The 16,895-nt window shown below is 40.4% G+C and overlaps 1 protein-coding gene across 6 annotated transcripts in view; it reads right to left on the reverse strand.

The window, feature by feature from the left end:
* The window catches only part of nwd2 (NACHT and WD repeat domain containing 2), a 55,288-nt gene that overhangs the window by 6,575 nt on the left and 31,818 nt on the right, over positions 1 to 16,895 (reverse strand). For all 6 annotated transcript variants that reach the window (XM_015029295.1, XM_015029292.1, XM_015029294.1 and 3 more), the window contains 4 exons: positions 14,008 to 14,124; positions 6,332 to 6,535; positions 5,139 to 5,289; positions 2,238 to 2,827 (listed from right to left, as the gene is read on the reverse strand). In XM_015029295.1, the coding sequence (XP_014884781.1) occupies positions 2,238 to 2,827; positions 5,139 to 5,289; positions 6,332 to 6,535; positions 14,008 to 14,124 (1,062 nt within the window). The remainder of the gene's footprint in view (positions 1 to 2,237; positions 2,828 to 5,138; positions 5,290 to 6,331; positions 6,536 to 14,007; positions 14,125 to 16,895) is intronic.

Consider the following 16,895-nt stretch of genomic DNA (forward strand, 5'->3'; position numbering starts at 1 on the left):
AATTTCATTTTTTATTGATGGGAGGTATCTGTTTAGAAGAACTGCTCTAATATTGAGACTACCATAATTTCATAATTTCATTCATAAATTCATTAAATGGCCCAGTTGAGAGTTGCAGCAAGTATTTTAATGCTATCTGACATTTTTAGGGCAACCCAGATGACTCTGCTTTCCATTTTAAGCTTTGTGTTTGACGGAGGCATAAAAAAAACCCAGGAACATATATTCTGTTTGGAGATAATTTACAGTTTAAATATGATGTAGAAGAGTTCCTACCCTGACAATGAAATTCTCTTTTTCCCCCCCTGAAAAATAAAAATGCAGTTCCGTCCACATGTATGGATTTCAAAAAATGTACTGTATTTTATTCTGCCTGAGTACAACAAAGAGTAGTGATGGTACTACTTGTGAGCTGTCAGATAGCTGTGTATAAAAGCTGAACACTTTCCCTGGTGGAATAGAAAAATATGTTATCTGGTTAGAACATTGCCTGGTACTATAAAGCACCAGAGTACTTCCTGTCACTCTAGCAGTCTCAATAGTAGAGTGTTTTTAAGGCAACAATCTTTTTGAGACAAGAGCAAACCATAAAATTTATCCTATCAATCTATAAATAAACAGGGTCACCATCGCAGGTTCATTTTCCCACTTTTTTCACAAAAAGGAGAACGGCAGAGAAAAGTGGATGCACTTTTGCTTTAATGATAAAGGTCCAGCAAATAACCAAATATTTGCCAGTAAGAATGCTATGACCATTTATCTACATTGGGAAAATTAGTGATTTTCATGCAAATAGAAAATAGCTGGATGTTGCTCTAATAGCAGTTTAATGCACAGCTCAGATGACTTGGAAGAATTTAGCTGCCCTCTTATGTTACACCACACTCTGCAGGCTTAGATGAAGCAAATCAAGTGTACATTACCTCCATTGGGATTATAGTGGAAGCTCAGTGACCTCAGAGCACTTTTCTCTCTCAAGTTCGTTGTGCACATTACTCTGTCTACGTACAGCTGGCATCAAAAATCAGGATAGAAAAAAATTATTCCCCATCCGCTTACACTGAAGCAATAATGCTGATGTAAAGTGATATTTGTCTAAATTAATTAAATGTATCTGTTATCTGTATTCTAACAGATATTTTGAACATTTTGTTGTGTTGCAAACATGAATTTGCAATGCAAACATCTAATAAACGTCTGAGATCTTCACAGAACTGCTGGTTTAAACTAAGATTAAATTACTGGAAAGTTGATTAGAAAAAGGAAGTAGTCAAGTATCTATAAGGCTTTTTTTTCTGAATTACTTAAAGGTCCAAGAGGGCAATCGACAAAACCACACAACTATCACTACTTCTGACACTGGTTTAACAAATAAAAACTATCGTTACATTATTGTAATTTCAAAGAATAAACCCAATAATTAAAGATTTTTTCCCCACATCAAGTCTTGCCCTGCCAGTTGAGCTGGGTTTTATTTAGTGGCATGAGAACACAGGGGGCTAAATACTGACAGAGCAACATTTTGGATATTTATTTATAATAAAAATAGAGAACTTTGTATTCATTTTCCTCCTCGTCACCGTAATGGGTAACTTTCTGTCCCACTGAAATGCGCTAAGATACTTTTACATGCATGTGTGTTTATTTCATATGACTCTAAAGTTTAAAACTGTATATTTAATTCCTTTCTTCAGTTAACGCTCAAAGAATGCGGTTGCCAAATGTTGACATTAGTCATGTTACTTGTCTCTTTAACCTGAAAAGGTGCATAAAGCTAATATGTGACCCTAGAGGAATAGACTGAGGACATCTGTAGGGTGATCGTTATGTGGCTGGACAGGCAGATGGCAGCCACACAAGCAAAGGGTGAAAGATGAGAATAAAAATAAAAAATACCAGTAATAACACAAAATACAACGCTGCCAACGCTGGCACATGGACAAAAAGTAAAAAGTGGAGTTGTAAAAAAAAAAAAAGGCGTATCGACTTGTGCACACTTGCTTTGGCTTCACGGGAAACGAACGACACACGCATGCACGGCGATGGAGTGCCTCTTGGCAGATGCACAGATGGTCAAGCGAGCAAGCGCTTGCGAGAAGATGAACAGTTGCACACCCCCTCATGCTCTGTTGTACAAAGATGGACACATGCTGAGATCAGACAGACAGACGGAAGCAAACTGAGATAACCACTGAGTAAAAAGTGACAGGGAGGACATCCTTTTGTTTATGCCTCACCTGCTTGGCCACTTCGGAGAGCAGCAGCGTCTTCCCGGTGCAGGGCCCTCCGTACACCACCAGGGGGCTCATCCTGCTCCCTTTGGACGGCATGAGGTACTCCTGCACGTAATCCAGAGTCTCCGACTTGTACTTATAGAGGGTCGCGTAGGTCTTACACAGGGACAGGTGCTGCAAAATCTCATCGTACAGTAGGTCGGTCTCTGTGTCAAAGTTCTGCTGCACGGTGGCCTGGATGATGTCCACCATGTCCTCGTAGAACTGCTTGCAGAGACCTTCCACGTAGTGGCTCTCCACCTCCTGGGAGTAGCCCAGCTTCATGTCGCAGTGAGTGACCGAAGAGTAGACGCGGAGGTTGGAGGCGGCCACGATGGTGGGGATGAACTCGTCGCGCACCTTCAGGAGACGCTCGTAGGCCTCCTGGTTGCGCATGATGCGGTCGGCGCTCACCACGATGTCCATGTAGCGGGCCATGTCGGGGAGCTTGGCGAAGCGGTCGAAGTTGGAGATCTTGCGTATGTAGCAGACGCATTTCCTGAGAAAGGCGGGCGTTTGTTTCCCGAGGGCAAAGTCCAATTCATCCTCCAAAGCTGCAGTGACAAAAATGAGAGTTTTCAAGGTTTTTTTTTTTTTTTTTAGATGTGAAAAACATTTTGGTATAAGAACCATGACAAGAGACGAAACAATCAGTCAATAAGGGATCAGGATGGGACATTTTTCTCCTTATCTTCTTTTTTTATTCACTGAAGCTGTTCTTTGAGTTTATTAAGGACAAAATAAAGGTTCAGAATATGTCCTGTAATTAATAGGGATTAGAACTTGTAGCACAATCTCTTCCTGTTTATGTGGTATAGTCCAAATGAAATAGGAATGAAAGAAAATTAAAAATGTGTATCTGCCGGAAAAAGCCTGCTCAGGGCTTCTCCAGCTATAACACTTAATACCGATCAGGATAAAAGTCTGACTGCCACTTAAATTAGCTTTCCAGTCTGAGAACAACTGGACATATTTTCAACATATTTTACTTCAGACTCAGGTAAAATGTTGTAAGGAAACGGTGAGAAATCGACAAGCAAGTGACTATTTTTGCTGCTGCTTCAACTTGCAGAGACCAGTATATTACACAACTTATTTATGTATCAATCTTTCTGATGTTTCATTTATTGTCATTGTGCACAAAGTCACTGCTTCCCTGTCAGCAGAAATAGGCTGATGTTTACCAATTCTCTCCTAAAAAACATCTTTACAAAAATTTTATTTGATCTGTCTTGTTTCCTTCGTCCTTGAGGTAGAAAGAAGGTTCAGGAAGCAGTGCTTTGTTTTTAGGTAAACATTTCATCTGCCCAGCCCGACTCCTGGATCTTTTATCTGTTGCTCAGACTTAAAAATATTACTAACCAACCTGTAAGGCTCAGTTTATGGCACTTAAAAAGCAGATTAATGTGTTGTTGTTCTGGGTTTTATTAACATTCCACTTTTATTGAAGTGTTTTCTAGGGGATGCAATGCAGAATATTAGGTTTATTTTACACTAAAAATCAGTAGGTCTCTTAAGGAAGATCGACATTTTAACTGCATATTTGTGCTCAGTTCAGTCAAGGTTATTCATGTAAAGAAGATTTAAAAATATAAGTAACAGCAATTGTTTCTAAGCAAATATTTTTGTTGCTGTCTAGTAGCTATATTTAACTGAAATAAAATCCAATTCCAAAGTTAAAATTATTCATGTGCTGTATAATAACAACACTGCTCTGATATAAAGCTTCTGACAGATTTAGGTCTTCTGCTCTTAATAAACAGAAGCTACAGGAAAAAAACAAAACAAAAACCTGGATAAAATTAAACGCATCCGAGAGAGGAGATGCAGCATGAATAAAAGTGTCTAGACGGTAGCGAACAAGAAAATACGTTAAAGTTGCTTTAAAACATCTACCATTTGTTTCAATAACAAAAAAAACTGTCTTTTAAAAGATTGTGATGAGTTAAACAGAAGACAAAATTCATCCCATCTCATCTTCTGAGCTGATCAAACAGGATGATCTCAAACACGCAACAAAATGGCCTTTAAATGGATAAAACAGGCTAACATTCAACTTCTAAAGCAACCCCAACTTTAATATAATTGACAATCTCTGGACTTTGCTGGAAGCAAAGTTAGTTTACCATTATAAAGTTAAACCAGAATTGCATTAGGATCTCGTTGAAGACGACAAAACGATGTGGTTGCAGTGCAACAATTTAATAGAAAGATAAATAAATACCAGTCTGTGTGTTATATTTAAGCCTGTACATTGTGGTGGATGGAAAATAAAGGAATCGGTTGCCTCTTTTCTCTTTTTGTCTCCACCTGATGTGTTTCAATTATTCTGCAGCACCAAAAAACAATTACAACCATCTTTTTAGACATTAACCTAAAAAAAAAACAGGGGAAATCAGAATCTCTTAAAGAGACAGTACCCTTTAACTGAGAAGAACCCAATGCATAGAAACACATTGTGCAAATAACATCCCACAGGGTGAATTATGCTGCCACTGCATTAAGAGTCCTCTACAATGTAATACAAAGTTAATCTTGCTTTAAAAATGACAAAGATTGTTTGCCATAATAGGAACCTGGAAAAAAAAATTTAAAAACATATTTTATCATGTACATCTTTATTTTTTATTTGTTTTAGTACTTAAGTAAAGAAAACATTAGGAAAAAATATCTTAAATTCAAAATAAAAAAAGATTTATTATTAATAGTTTTTGAATTTTTTTAGAAAATAAAAACAGTAAAAGTCTCACCTCTGACCTCTGATAAGGTCAGAGGTGAGGTTTAGTCTGGCTTAACAGGAACAATTCAAAAACATTTGTCAAGAAAAAAAAAAAAAAAAAAGGAAAGAGAAGGCCCGAATCTCACCAGAGCAAAGGAATTTGTTGGCGTCTGCGCTCTTCATGGTTCCTTTCTCTTGCAGCTGCAGCACCGCTGTCCGGAAGATCCTCTTGATCTCCTCTGACACATTCCTCCAGGCCTTGTCATTCTTGGTCTTTGCTGCGCTGCTCGACTCCATCTAAAAGGGGACGAGGGCCAGAGAGAGGAAAGGCTGACTGTAACGCTCGTCATGTACTGAAGGAAAGCTGCCATTCTCATCTGAGTGACTACTGGGCAGAACTGAGCAAGAAAGGGGGGAAAAAATCTATATGTTATTGAAATTTTTATCAGTCTGAGAGTTTTTCTGGTCTGCTTTCAGAGCGTCCTCCAAATTTGAGTTATTACCATTAGCATAAGTGCAAAATATTCTCGTAAAACGTTAAAGAAGGTTTTTTCCAAATAAACCTCGCTGATAACAAAAAACAACAAAAAACTGCTTTTAAAGGATTTCATGGGGCCTGCTGTTGGCTGGGAGAACATTAAAGCAGAAAACATGAAAAGGGTTTAAGAGCTGCCTGAACAAAAACAACTGCACTCACAAACTTGATGCAAAGCCTCCCTTCTGCAGAAGCAGATAAAATGTGTTTATCAGGCAGAGCTGGGGTGTTTCATAACATGGATATAAGAACACAAATCTACAACGATGACATGCTCATAAAAATTTCATTCGCATTTGTAGATCCACAAATTCTGTTTGTGGATCTACAAGATAACAGCGGAAAACTAAAGCTTCAATTTCCCCCCAAAGTTCAGTCAAACTGAGCCGTTCGTTCCCCTTGAACTTTTTTGTTCGTTTTCGCATCACAACCACAAACTTCACTGCTTTTCAGAGCAGTGGTAAATGGCGAAGTAGAGGGAAAATCAAATAATATAAATGAAATGATGAAACGTAGAGCGGCCCTAATTTAGATCAGTACGTATTCAAGTGTTGACACATTGAACCACAGGTAATTGAATGCATACATAAGCCACACTTTAAAACTTATATTGAGGAAAAAAAAAGTGAAAAAACAAAGTATCAGTTCCAATGCCCATTAAAAAAGGTGTAAAATTCTGTTGCAACACCTTGAAGTTTGTGGTTTCAGTGTGGCGAAATGTGAAAACGTCCGATAGGTTCGTGTATGTTTGCATACAGACAGAAAGGCGTCGTAATCAGACCGCGGTCAGCGGATGGGACTCACAGAGTTCTGGTAGTTCTTGAGCATTTGGGCTTTGGGTTTGAGGTAGTATGCGGGTGGCACAGAGTTTTCATCCCTGCAGTACCACTCCTCCAAAATGTGGGTGTCCAGCCCCGCCTCCACAGCCGCGTCCAGGATCATCTCAAACTCCGCCGACTCCACCTCGCCCGGCACCCGGATGCTGCCGTACTTTTCACCCACCAGGCCCTGAGGACGGGAGGACGGAGACAACAGAAGGTGAGGAACGCGAGAACGGGAGCCAACGTGGCTCTTCGCAGCGGCTCCGTCACTGTGGTGCAGGTGGATCGTTAGAAACCCCTGCTCTGTGCGGACACAGTTTATTTATACCACGGCTTTGATTAGTAGGAATATAAACTTAATCCCAAATCGCTGATACCAACAGTTAAACTCCAAATTAGTTTTCTTCTGAGTATTTTTCTGGCCTTTGTTCTCTTTTTGTTACATCAACACTTCATATTTTTCCAGATTTCAGCTAATTGTTGATATCTATTATGGAGCGCAAATGTATTCATCTCCCTGGCATTGAATTGATCCTTTAATTTCACCAACAAGTTTCCTCTGATTGGCAGTAATTTTAGTCAGAGTCCTGACTTGAATCTAAGGAAAAATGAGGGCGATGGCAGAGAGGCCTTCTGAAATACCTGGAGGTCATAACCATACTGAAAGTGCTCCAATTGAATTTGTTAAGATTCTCCGTTGAATAAAACACAAAATGCGCAAAGAACTACCAAAGATGATTAAAAACAAATACAGATAAGAGTGAACTGTCGACTGCTTTATGTTTTTTTGTTAGTTTTTTTTTTTTGCCTGCAGGTATAACAGAGGGTTAACTATAATCCACAGCTTCTAGGAGGGATTTTCTTAATACTTCTCACTTATTTATCGAGAAAAGAGAGAAGGAGAAAAGTCTGCAGCCTGATGAAGAGAAACGTGAAGCCTCATGAGGAAATGTAGATCTGTTTTGATAACCGGGAAGTTGGACGGCAGCGAGTAACAATGAAACAAACAGCAAGTCGACTGGATTATATGGAGATTCTGAACGCAGCAATGTGAAAAAAAAAAAAAAAAATCACTTGACGTGTTATGTACAGTTATTTCACATCCTAAATCTATCTAGGGAGCCACTAACACCAGGCCTGACCGGATCAAAAGAGGATGCAGATTTGTCCTGCTGATGAAAACTGATGAAGTCTTTGATTGGCTGGATGAGGCGATGAAGAGACACCATAGTTACCTTTTTAAAACGGTTCTATTCAGAAAGGCGAATTGTTGAAATCAAGATTTGGTGCTGAATTTGAATAAAAATAATTTTAATACTAGTATTATATAACAAATTAAGTCGTTCTTGTGTAATATGTTTATTTATAATTTAGAGTTTTCTTTCTAGATCTGTTTAATTGGACTAAATATGCTATGAAACACACAATAAACTCCCCTGTAGCTCTGAAAGAAAGCAAAAATAATGTTTTTTCTGAATTTTCTGCCACCTTTACTCCATCCATAAACGTATTTCATTTAAATAAATTTGTCCTAAAGTAGAAGAACAAACAGGAAGCTCGCTCCCTGCTATCCCTGCCTGGTAAATAACCCGTATTTTGGTGAATGCAGCAGATTTGTTCTGCTGCTACATGGCAAATGTTTCTGAATGACACACTGTTACGTAAAAAGACACAGATTCGGCCAAAATTTTTATAATTCCCCAGTAATCAGCGGCATTAAGAAAATGAGCAGATTTTCTTTTTATATCCAACAGATGGGGCTGTTTGTGGGAAAGAAAAGAAAATAAGATTTTAGAGGGTGGTACGTGGATTTGTAGGCTAACTGTGAAATCTGATTTTTATGGGGTTTTCTGTGCTGCAAGTTTGGGTTATTGAAAGACATTAGCAGCCTGAATGTGGGATAAATGAGCACACTGAGACGCCATAAAAATCAAGCCGCAGCCTTTCCAACCGGTTGCTCATCCATGAATATGAGTGGCGGTAGATCCAACATCACTGGAAATAACCAGGGTAGTTTGTTTCCCCATGTTGTTTAACGTTGTCTGCCACTCATTTGTGAGCAAATAAAAAAAAACAAAGCTACAGTGACATGACTGGATGATTTCCTTTTTTTTTTACTCCATGTGCCATAACTCTCATGCACCTTAAGCCACTCCTGTGGGAGGAGGCAAAGCCCGAGCGGGAGACGAGCCAAATGACTGTGAGGTCCAATGAGCAGGAAAACGACGGCTCGCCCCCACCGGCAATGACGCTTCAAAGCCACTCCACGCTGGAGTCCTCATTCCCTTGGCATTCTCAGTGGGAACAGATGCAGAGAAGAAGCAGAAATCTAATGATGGCGTGCCGCGCCGTCTGTTTGGACGGCCTACTCTTAAAGCCCACAAATGTCCGCTGGAGATTCATTAGCATTTGGGCAATTTTTTTCTGTACAACAAGCACAAAGTGGCAAAGGTCGATCTGGGAGGCGAAGACTGTTTTCCATTAAGGGAGCGCCCCCTTTTATGAAGGGGCACATCCAGGAATTAACAGTGTACTTTTGATACAATAAACATTTTTGTATTAGATAACATTAGTACCACCTTGAATGAAGTTAAAGACCAAAGAAACTATAACTATGGGGGATGATTAGTGAAGCCAGATGTAAAGGTTTTTTTTTGTGCCCAGCCTCAGATGGGATGTCACCAGATGTGAGTGAGAGGCGAAAACAAAGGTCTTTCAGCTACCTGGCGATAAACTTGCGCTTACTCCTGATGCATGAAAAAAAGCTAGTTAGCTTGCTAAATTATGTTAGTAGCTAGTTAGCAGTAGCCTCAACTGCCTCAAATCACAGAAGATGTTAGCATGAGATTCAAACCTTTACAGAAAAGTCCAGTGAGGGAAAAAAAAAACCCTGCATATATGAGAATGTGAAAGATTAAGTTGTCCTTTAATGACAATTAATACCTTTAATTAACATATGTATAGCTTATATAGATGTATAGATGAATTTAAGACTTGTTATGGATGCTTGGACAGAGGACTAAAACCTTTCACAGCACTGTACCGTATCAGCGGTTCTTTAAAACCACTGACGGCCTTCTGTAGCACTGAGCTGCCCTGCAGGTCACCTCGTGCTTCTGACTCAACGGCTCTGCAGCGATGTGTCAGTAAATGATGGAGGCACTGGGCTAAACGACTGCAATACTGGGACAGAAATGTAGCACGGAGAGAACAGAGGGAACAGTCACTCTCCATGCTGCTGACAAGGTTTCTGTCAGTTCGTCTGCAGCAGGACGAATGGAGTGGGTGATAGCTGTGTAAGATGGGAGGGGGGGAGAAAGTCGAAGCTAAAGTTTTCTTTTCAAATCTCCACACAGGTTTAAAAATGCTAACGTAAGCGAGTGTGTTCACACCTGTCGTCAGCCACAGCTCTCCAGCATAAAGGTTTGCCAATCATCCTGTTGACTTTCAAAAAGGGTGGAGATGTTAAGAGAAAATGCCCCCAACGTCCTGACTTTTAGGAGCTTTAACACATCTGTCTTAGCTGGAGAGCTAAAACCATCTTAAACGGATTACCTCATGCTGAGGCTTCACTCTTTTATGTTTCAGTCCATGTACAGTACGTGCGTGCCTGACGTTTAGGAGGGATTTGTGGAGCTCTTTTTCCTCCTTGGAGGAGAGGAAGGTGTGAGAAACACAGGAGGGTAAGGGGAAGATAACAGAGGGGACGTATGCAATTTCAGCGTTCATTGCGCTCCTCTTCCTCCCTTCTTCTTTCCTCAGCATTTTTTTTCCCCCCATCCTTGGACCGGGGTTTTTATACTCCGGCTAAGTGCACTTTATCTGATGAACCAGCTGGGAGAGGCAGCTAAGATTGCGCACAGCCACAGTATGAATTAACAAATCAATCAGTCATGCAGTCAATTAATCCACAATGCCCACAGTCAGCTGGGTAGATGTCTGCAGCAGAGGAGAGGCAAACATGATGTTTCCAAACAGAACAGGAGGATCAGATTTTATTTAATTTTTTTTTAAATGTACTGCATTTAATTAATGAAACGTCTAAATTTTTTGAACTGTAAAACTGATTCACTTCTTACGGTTGATTGTTTCTTTCCTGCATGCCAATGTTTAGATAGCATAGCTGCTTCGAAAAACAGGACATTTGATCACAAAGCACGGTGCTACAACAGCAACATGCTTGGGCTCTTAAAAACATTTTCAAAACGGACCCATTTTAGGAGAAACATTGCCGTGTGTGGACGAGGAATTAGTTTTGTTCATTCTTTTCTGTTAGCAGGACAAACGCTATGCAAAATTAGGCTCGACAGAAACAGCGTCTTACAATGTTTGACGTGACAAGTACAATTTTTTATTTCCACATCTGCGTGGAAAGCACAAAACATTTACAGCCTGGTTATATGTGTCACTTTAGTCCCTACATGATGCTCAGACGACAACATCAGCAACATGCAAACAAATCTAATCTATGAGTATATGTAGCCTAATGAGGTGCATTAATGTGACTGGAGATAAAAAGGACATAAAAGATGGGCAGCAGGATCTTTTACTATCCCCTTTAACGCAGCAGACATCTGGAAGCCTGAAATTTTCTGCTGAAATGAATCCTTCAGGCATTTATCGGATTTTCCGGCTTCTCTTTTTTTTTTTTTTTTTTTTTCCCACGAGGGAATTTGAAACTGCTGGAGAAAGAAAGAGAGAAAAGAAGTCATGGCTCATTGTCATGCTTAATCTTCGGGTCAATGACACTATCACCATGCCAACCCTCGCCATCGCCATGGAAACCAGCTTTTCCCGAATCAACGGTACGGAGAAAAGCCGCTCTCGCCAAGGTGTGGCTTGGTATGTATGTGAACGACACCCACTGAAGCCAATTTAGTCCTCAGACGTACGCAAATAGGAGATTGTTACGTCAGGGTGCAAAGAAAAACCTCACAAAAACTCACAAACTAGATTTTCCAAGGCGGTCATTATGAGGAGTAAAATGATATTCTAGAGCTCTGAGACAGAGAAGTCCTGACAAAAGAGATGTGAAAACAGAAATAAAACTGCATCCGCGTCTTCACCGGGGAAACGCTCTCGTTCTGGTCCTGCAGGATGGCTGTGCAGAGTCGAGAATGAGGGGCAGTTTACGTGTGGCACGGAGATTAGAGGCGTTTCCAGTTGTTGCACACATCTGCTGTGGCAGCAACAAAACAGCCCTGCAGCACACATGTCAGTCACCGTTCCCCGTGTGCTCTCTCTCCGTCTCTCGTGAGATGGAAAGAGAGAACATAGCGTGCCTTCGCGAGGGGGTTCGGGGGGGATCGACAGTAATTTGGCTTTCCAAAGTGTGTCCTCACTTTATCTTCTGTTCTTTTCACCTGCTCAGTCCTATTCCGTTGTCTGATCCACGCTGTGTGGAAGTTGTCTGGGTCTTGCGTGTGCGTGCGCGGGGGGTGACACCTGAGTGGGTAAAGCGGACGGTAATGAGGGGCTGCGAGTGTGTTTCCATCAGAGGAGTTAGGAGAACGCACACAAACACGAGGATTCCCTGAACTGTAGACGACAGCCCAACGCACAACCGCTTACCCAGAGAAAATAAATAAATTATTCTGACAAGTTCTCTTGTACTTACATGCAAATCTAGAGCTACCACCCAGTAAAAAAAAAACATTAAGAAAAATAAACATCCACTCTCCAGAGATGCCTTAGGCAACCTAGAACTGTCAGAATCTGATCAGAGAAATCACTACTGCCGTCGCTGCTGCTGGCTTTGAGCTTCCTGGTTCTGAAAACGGGGCCGGCTGGGTGACGGGGAGCCGCGCCGAGGGGCTCCGGGAACAGCAGCAGCTGGCTTTGACATGTCTGAATGAGACTGAGCAGCTATCATGAGACCCTCAGCATAAAGTCCCCCCCCAACCCCCCATTCACTACTGAAGTAGGACCACTAGAATATGCCATTAAACATTAAACTGGCCAGATGGGGAAGACATGCACCAAGGATCTGAGTGTGTATCTCCTAACAGACTCTGAATATCACGACTCAGAGGTCGTGTTTGAAGGCATGAGAAGGAAAAAGTGAACTGAACAGAAAACCTGAGATAATGTGTGTGTTTGACCCATCAGTGTGCTGCAGCTGGGGGTCGGCAGAGGTCGGGATGGTGAAACCGCAGCAACACCAGAGCAAAGAGAGACTGTGGGGAAAACACTTCGGATTGAGAAGATGCCAGCAAAAGAAAAGGAGCAGGTGTATTTAATTTATTTCACATTCAATTGTTTCACTTCGTAAACATTATCTCTGCACATTGTAAAAAAAAAATAAAAAAAAATGTAATGGAAACTTATTTAGGATTTTTACTGCCAGCTGCACAGAAAAAAAAAATTGCAATTTTTTATTTCCAATTTATCTCGTGCTAGAGGCCAGATTACAACACGACGCTGAGCAGTCTTTGTTTCCGATGGAGATTCAACTGTTTAATATGAGGCATAAATAAATAACAGAATCATTGTCTGGGGTTTTTTCCTGTGTAATTATTATTCGAGGCAACTTGGACTGAAAGCAGCATCTGGAAGCGGTGCATGCAGGAAGACGACGAGACACCGAACTCACTCTGAGGAGAAGGGGTTATGTCTTAGAAACTGAGCTCTTTTTGTGCCCATAATGCCTTACCTGCGAACTCTCACTTCTCTCTCAACCTTTACACTCAATCTGTTCCATCTGAATAATTCACAGTCACTTCCCCTCTCTTGTGCTCTTCCTCTGTTCCACCCTCACTGACCCTGTTTTATTACTTCTAACAAAGCTAGAAACGATCTCAAAGCCTGAAGTACAGATTAAATGCACCATTAGGTTTTTATAAATTAGAAAACTTCAGCATTTTTTTTCCGTTTTAGTTTAAGTTTAATGGTTTCGTGAATTTGTTTGTATTCTAAATGGAGAAAATAACCTACGGCGGTAATAAACCTGCATTTTGCGTATTTTTCTTTTTAAACGCAAGTGGAACCAAAGCAAACTGAGACAAAGGACTTCTGAGCCACATCGGACCAAAGTACAGAGATAAAAGGCAAAATGTGAGACTTTAGAGGCACCACTCAGCCCTTCATGGTTTACTTCTAAAGAGACAAACTTTGATGGGTGATTTTTTTTAAAGCTGGCATAAAAAGTATTTATTTTTTTCAAAGTCTTTCTTTACTCCAGATGCTGTTCATCCTCTGAGAGTAGCTTTTGTAAGAGTTAGCCACTCTTTTTTTTTTTTCCTTGTGATATCAAGCCAAGAAGTGTCAGATAAAAAAAAAAAAAACAGCCAGAGAACCAGGAGAAAGGCAACTTTAAAAAGGCTGATTCATATGAGAACCAACACAAACTGGCTGTCCAGAGGCAAGAAATCATGGAAATGGAAAAGCCCAGGATTACAAAATAAAATTCCCTGAAATTCTGCGCAACGTAAAGAATTAAAGCATTAATTAAAACAAAAGCTTCACTTATGTTTTATTTTAAAGGGATAGCCAGAAGGTTTGGCAACACTGATTTTGTTTTTCCCCCCTCCATATTTTTTTTTTTACAATTTTGTCAATGTGGAGCTGCAATAAAAGACGAATATGTTTACGAGGTAAAACGGAACAATCGGAATCCTTTCCAGTTTGCCTAATTGTACCTTGGAAGCTTGCAATACTCACAACAAAGCACGGCCCGGCTGATGTCTTCAGACATTCCTCCAGAAGTTTCATTCGGAGTCTCTGCAGGTCTGGATTGTCCCACTCCTCTGGATCTACTCCCCAGTACAGGTCCACCACCTGGACATACGCAAATATTACCAAACAGTTAGTTCAGTTAAGATGCAGAACTAATTTTCTCTAGTTTCTCTTGCAAGAGTATTCACACCCCTCAAACTTTTCACTTTTCCAGGACGAACAAGCATCCCAGCAGCCATGTCTCATCAGCATTGGACTGTTGCATGTAATCTCACTAAAATTGACTAAAGTTTGTGGTTTTAACGTGACAAGATGTGAAAACGTTCTGTATGAATTAGTACTTTTGCTAGATTAAGTATGTTTAAAATAAAAAAGAAGGATAAACAGCAACCACCACAGCAGTAGAGAACCTGGTAGATGTTTTGAGTTTCTAATTTAAATGTATTTACGGGTAAGAACATCGCACGCAATCCTAAAAATCAACCAGCTGACAATCAGTCATCCTACCTCTAATGAAAAACAACGTCAAGAATCAGTTCAACAAAAGAAGTCTGCCCTATAGTTTGCAGCTCAAACTGGAATTAGCAGGTTTGGAGCCAAAACCAATTGTAACCTCTACCGCAGAAACACATATAACCTGAGTCATGCCATAGAAACATCCTCACACTCACACACACATTGTTCCCGGATCGGAGCAGGGAGACACGCTCACAAGCGTCCTCTCTCAACACATTCATCACAAAAGTTCTGCCGGTTGACACAATTCTGACTGTAAACACGCCACAGGGGGAATCTCCCGCTGGAGGAGAGAATCGTGTGTGTGTGTGTGTGTGTGTGTGTGTGTGTGTGTGCGTGTGTGTGTGTGCGTGTAGCCAACTCCATGGTGAAGCTGCATCGAACAGGACAACAAGCCATCCTACTGCAGCTTCCTGGCTCTCTGACAGCTTCAGTCCTGCCGGTTCTGACGTGTGGCTCGCAGCATTATCCCTGACGGCATTGCAGTTTTCAAGGAGAAGAAGATAAACGATGCAGGTGCACAAAAACGCGTGATCACTGTCACGTGATTCCTCTCCCTCCTTTCTACTACGCGTGGGATCCCGGAGTATTTCTTTATGCTCTTGTGCTCAAAAGTAAAGCCATGTGAAATGACTTCAGTCCGGCAAAAGTGAGTGGCACGTCTTGCCGGTTTTGGTGTAGAGGATGACTGGCAGGCCACTTTACCCAGAAATTGAACGCGTGACTCGACTTTGACAGGCAGGGAAATTCTCGCCTCTGCCATTATTGGCACAGGGCTGGAAATACACCTCCGCTCATACACTTGATTGTTGTCATGCACCTGCGAGCAGATGTGCTGCGGCAAAAGGGGAGACACCTGTCAACTCTCCGGAGGTTTCCTCACGGGAAGCAATGGATGCAATTTGAAAGTTGAGTCTAGACACCAGCCTTCATTTAGTCCTGGATTTCTCTGGGGGCAAATCTAGACTCAACTCAGAAAGTTTAGTTTTTAAAACTTAAGTTTATAGATGCAACCAAAAAAAAAAAAAAAACAAATGAAAACTTATCACAACCTCCAAGTTTTCTCCACCGTTACTCATGTCAGTATGTCGAGTATCACAATCAACTGTTGAGATGGGAGAGAGATGAACTTATAGATTATTGGTGGAGGAAAAACAATAAAGAGGTGACATTTTAAAATGTCAAACTTTACAAACTTCAAAATGACAACACAGACGCAATTGCGTAGCTGCGCCTGCATACAAAGATGCATTGGAAATAATACTCCAGCATTGACTTTTTATATCCGATGTATTATATACATGAAACAACATAACATATACTGCACAAAGTAGTCAGAGATATGTCTTTTGTTTATGTAAATGTTATCTTAATAACCATAAATCACTTTTGTGCTGCTCTATGCAGGTGCTCAGTCTGCACTAATGAAGATTACCTCGCCTCAGGCATGCGTAGCTCCTCAAGTGGTTGAATGCAAGATAACAGGGACAGATAATAAATTGGATATATTTCGTAGATGACAAAAGGTTAATGCAGGCAAACAGAATATATGATTCATTAAAATGTCTGTTTTATTTGTGATGGCACGTGTAAAACAAAAATAACAGTTTACAAACTGAGAAACTTTTCTTATGTTTGGAAGCAAAAACAATAGGAATGTTAGTTTTCTTAGAAATATTTTTGTTCTAAACTGGATTTATTGTTACTTTCCTACGTCTTATTTTTACGTACTTCAGCTAAGCTTAAAGTTATTCAGACTCTGGGCTTATTTAAGCTGAAATTAATGCTTGAAATATACTAACAAGTTTCTTCTGAGTATTGACATTTTGTAGAGTCCAAGCAAGATTTTTGACTTGAGTCTGATGGAGATTTGATGGAGGGAACTTGAGGTAGCCGGAAGGTTTTTCAGGTTATCACCAAAGACAAACCGGTGGAGACATCCAAAAAATGGTCAGTTATCAAAAGAAGGCTTTTGATTGATGCAATGCAAATAAAGGTTTTACCACTGATTATTGACAAGGATATAAAAATGTTCAGTTACACAAACAGAAAACTGATTTTTCTTTACAATGTTGTGTTATTATCAGAAGCAAACTTGGTTGAATGAAAGTTTTTGATGCAAATCTGATATAAATATTTTCAGCTTAGCTGTATTTAACATCTAAAACCGGGTTTAATAAACCACTAAACTTTCACTTTTAGACTGATTTTGGCCCAATGCTAGACTTACTTTAAGATCCAAATTTTTGAGGGTGTAGTGTGAGGTTCCACTCTGAAACTCAGGACCTTTGTTGCAGATTTTCTGCCACTTCCCTGGTTAAAAAGCAATGAATAAAATCCACTATAGCGACAAAAAA

The sequence above is a fragment of the Poecilia latipinna genome, unplaced genomic scaffold (genome assembly GCF_001443285.1).
Source record: "Poecilia latipinna isolate Pla-1442-1.1 unplaced genomic scaffold, P_latipinna-1.0 Scaffold149, whole genome shotgun sequence".
Classification (NCBI taxonomy): domain Eukaryota; kingdom Metazoa; phylum Chordata; class Actinopteri; order Cyprinodontiformes; family Poeciliidae; genus Poecilia; species Poecilia latipinna.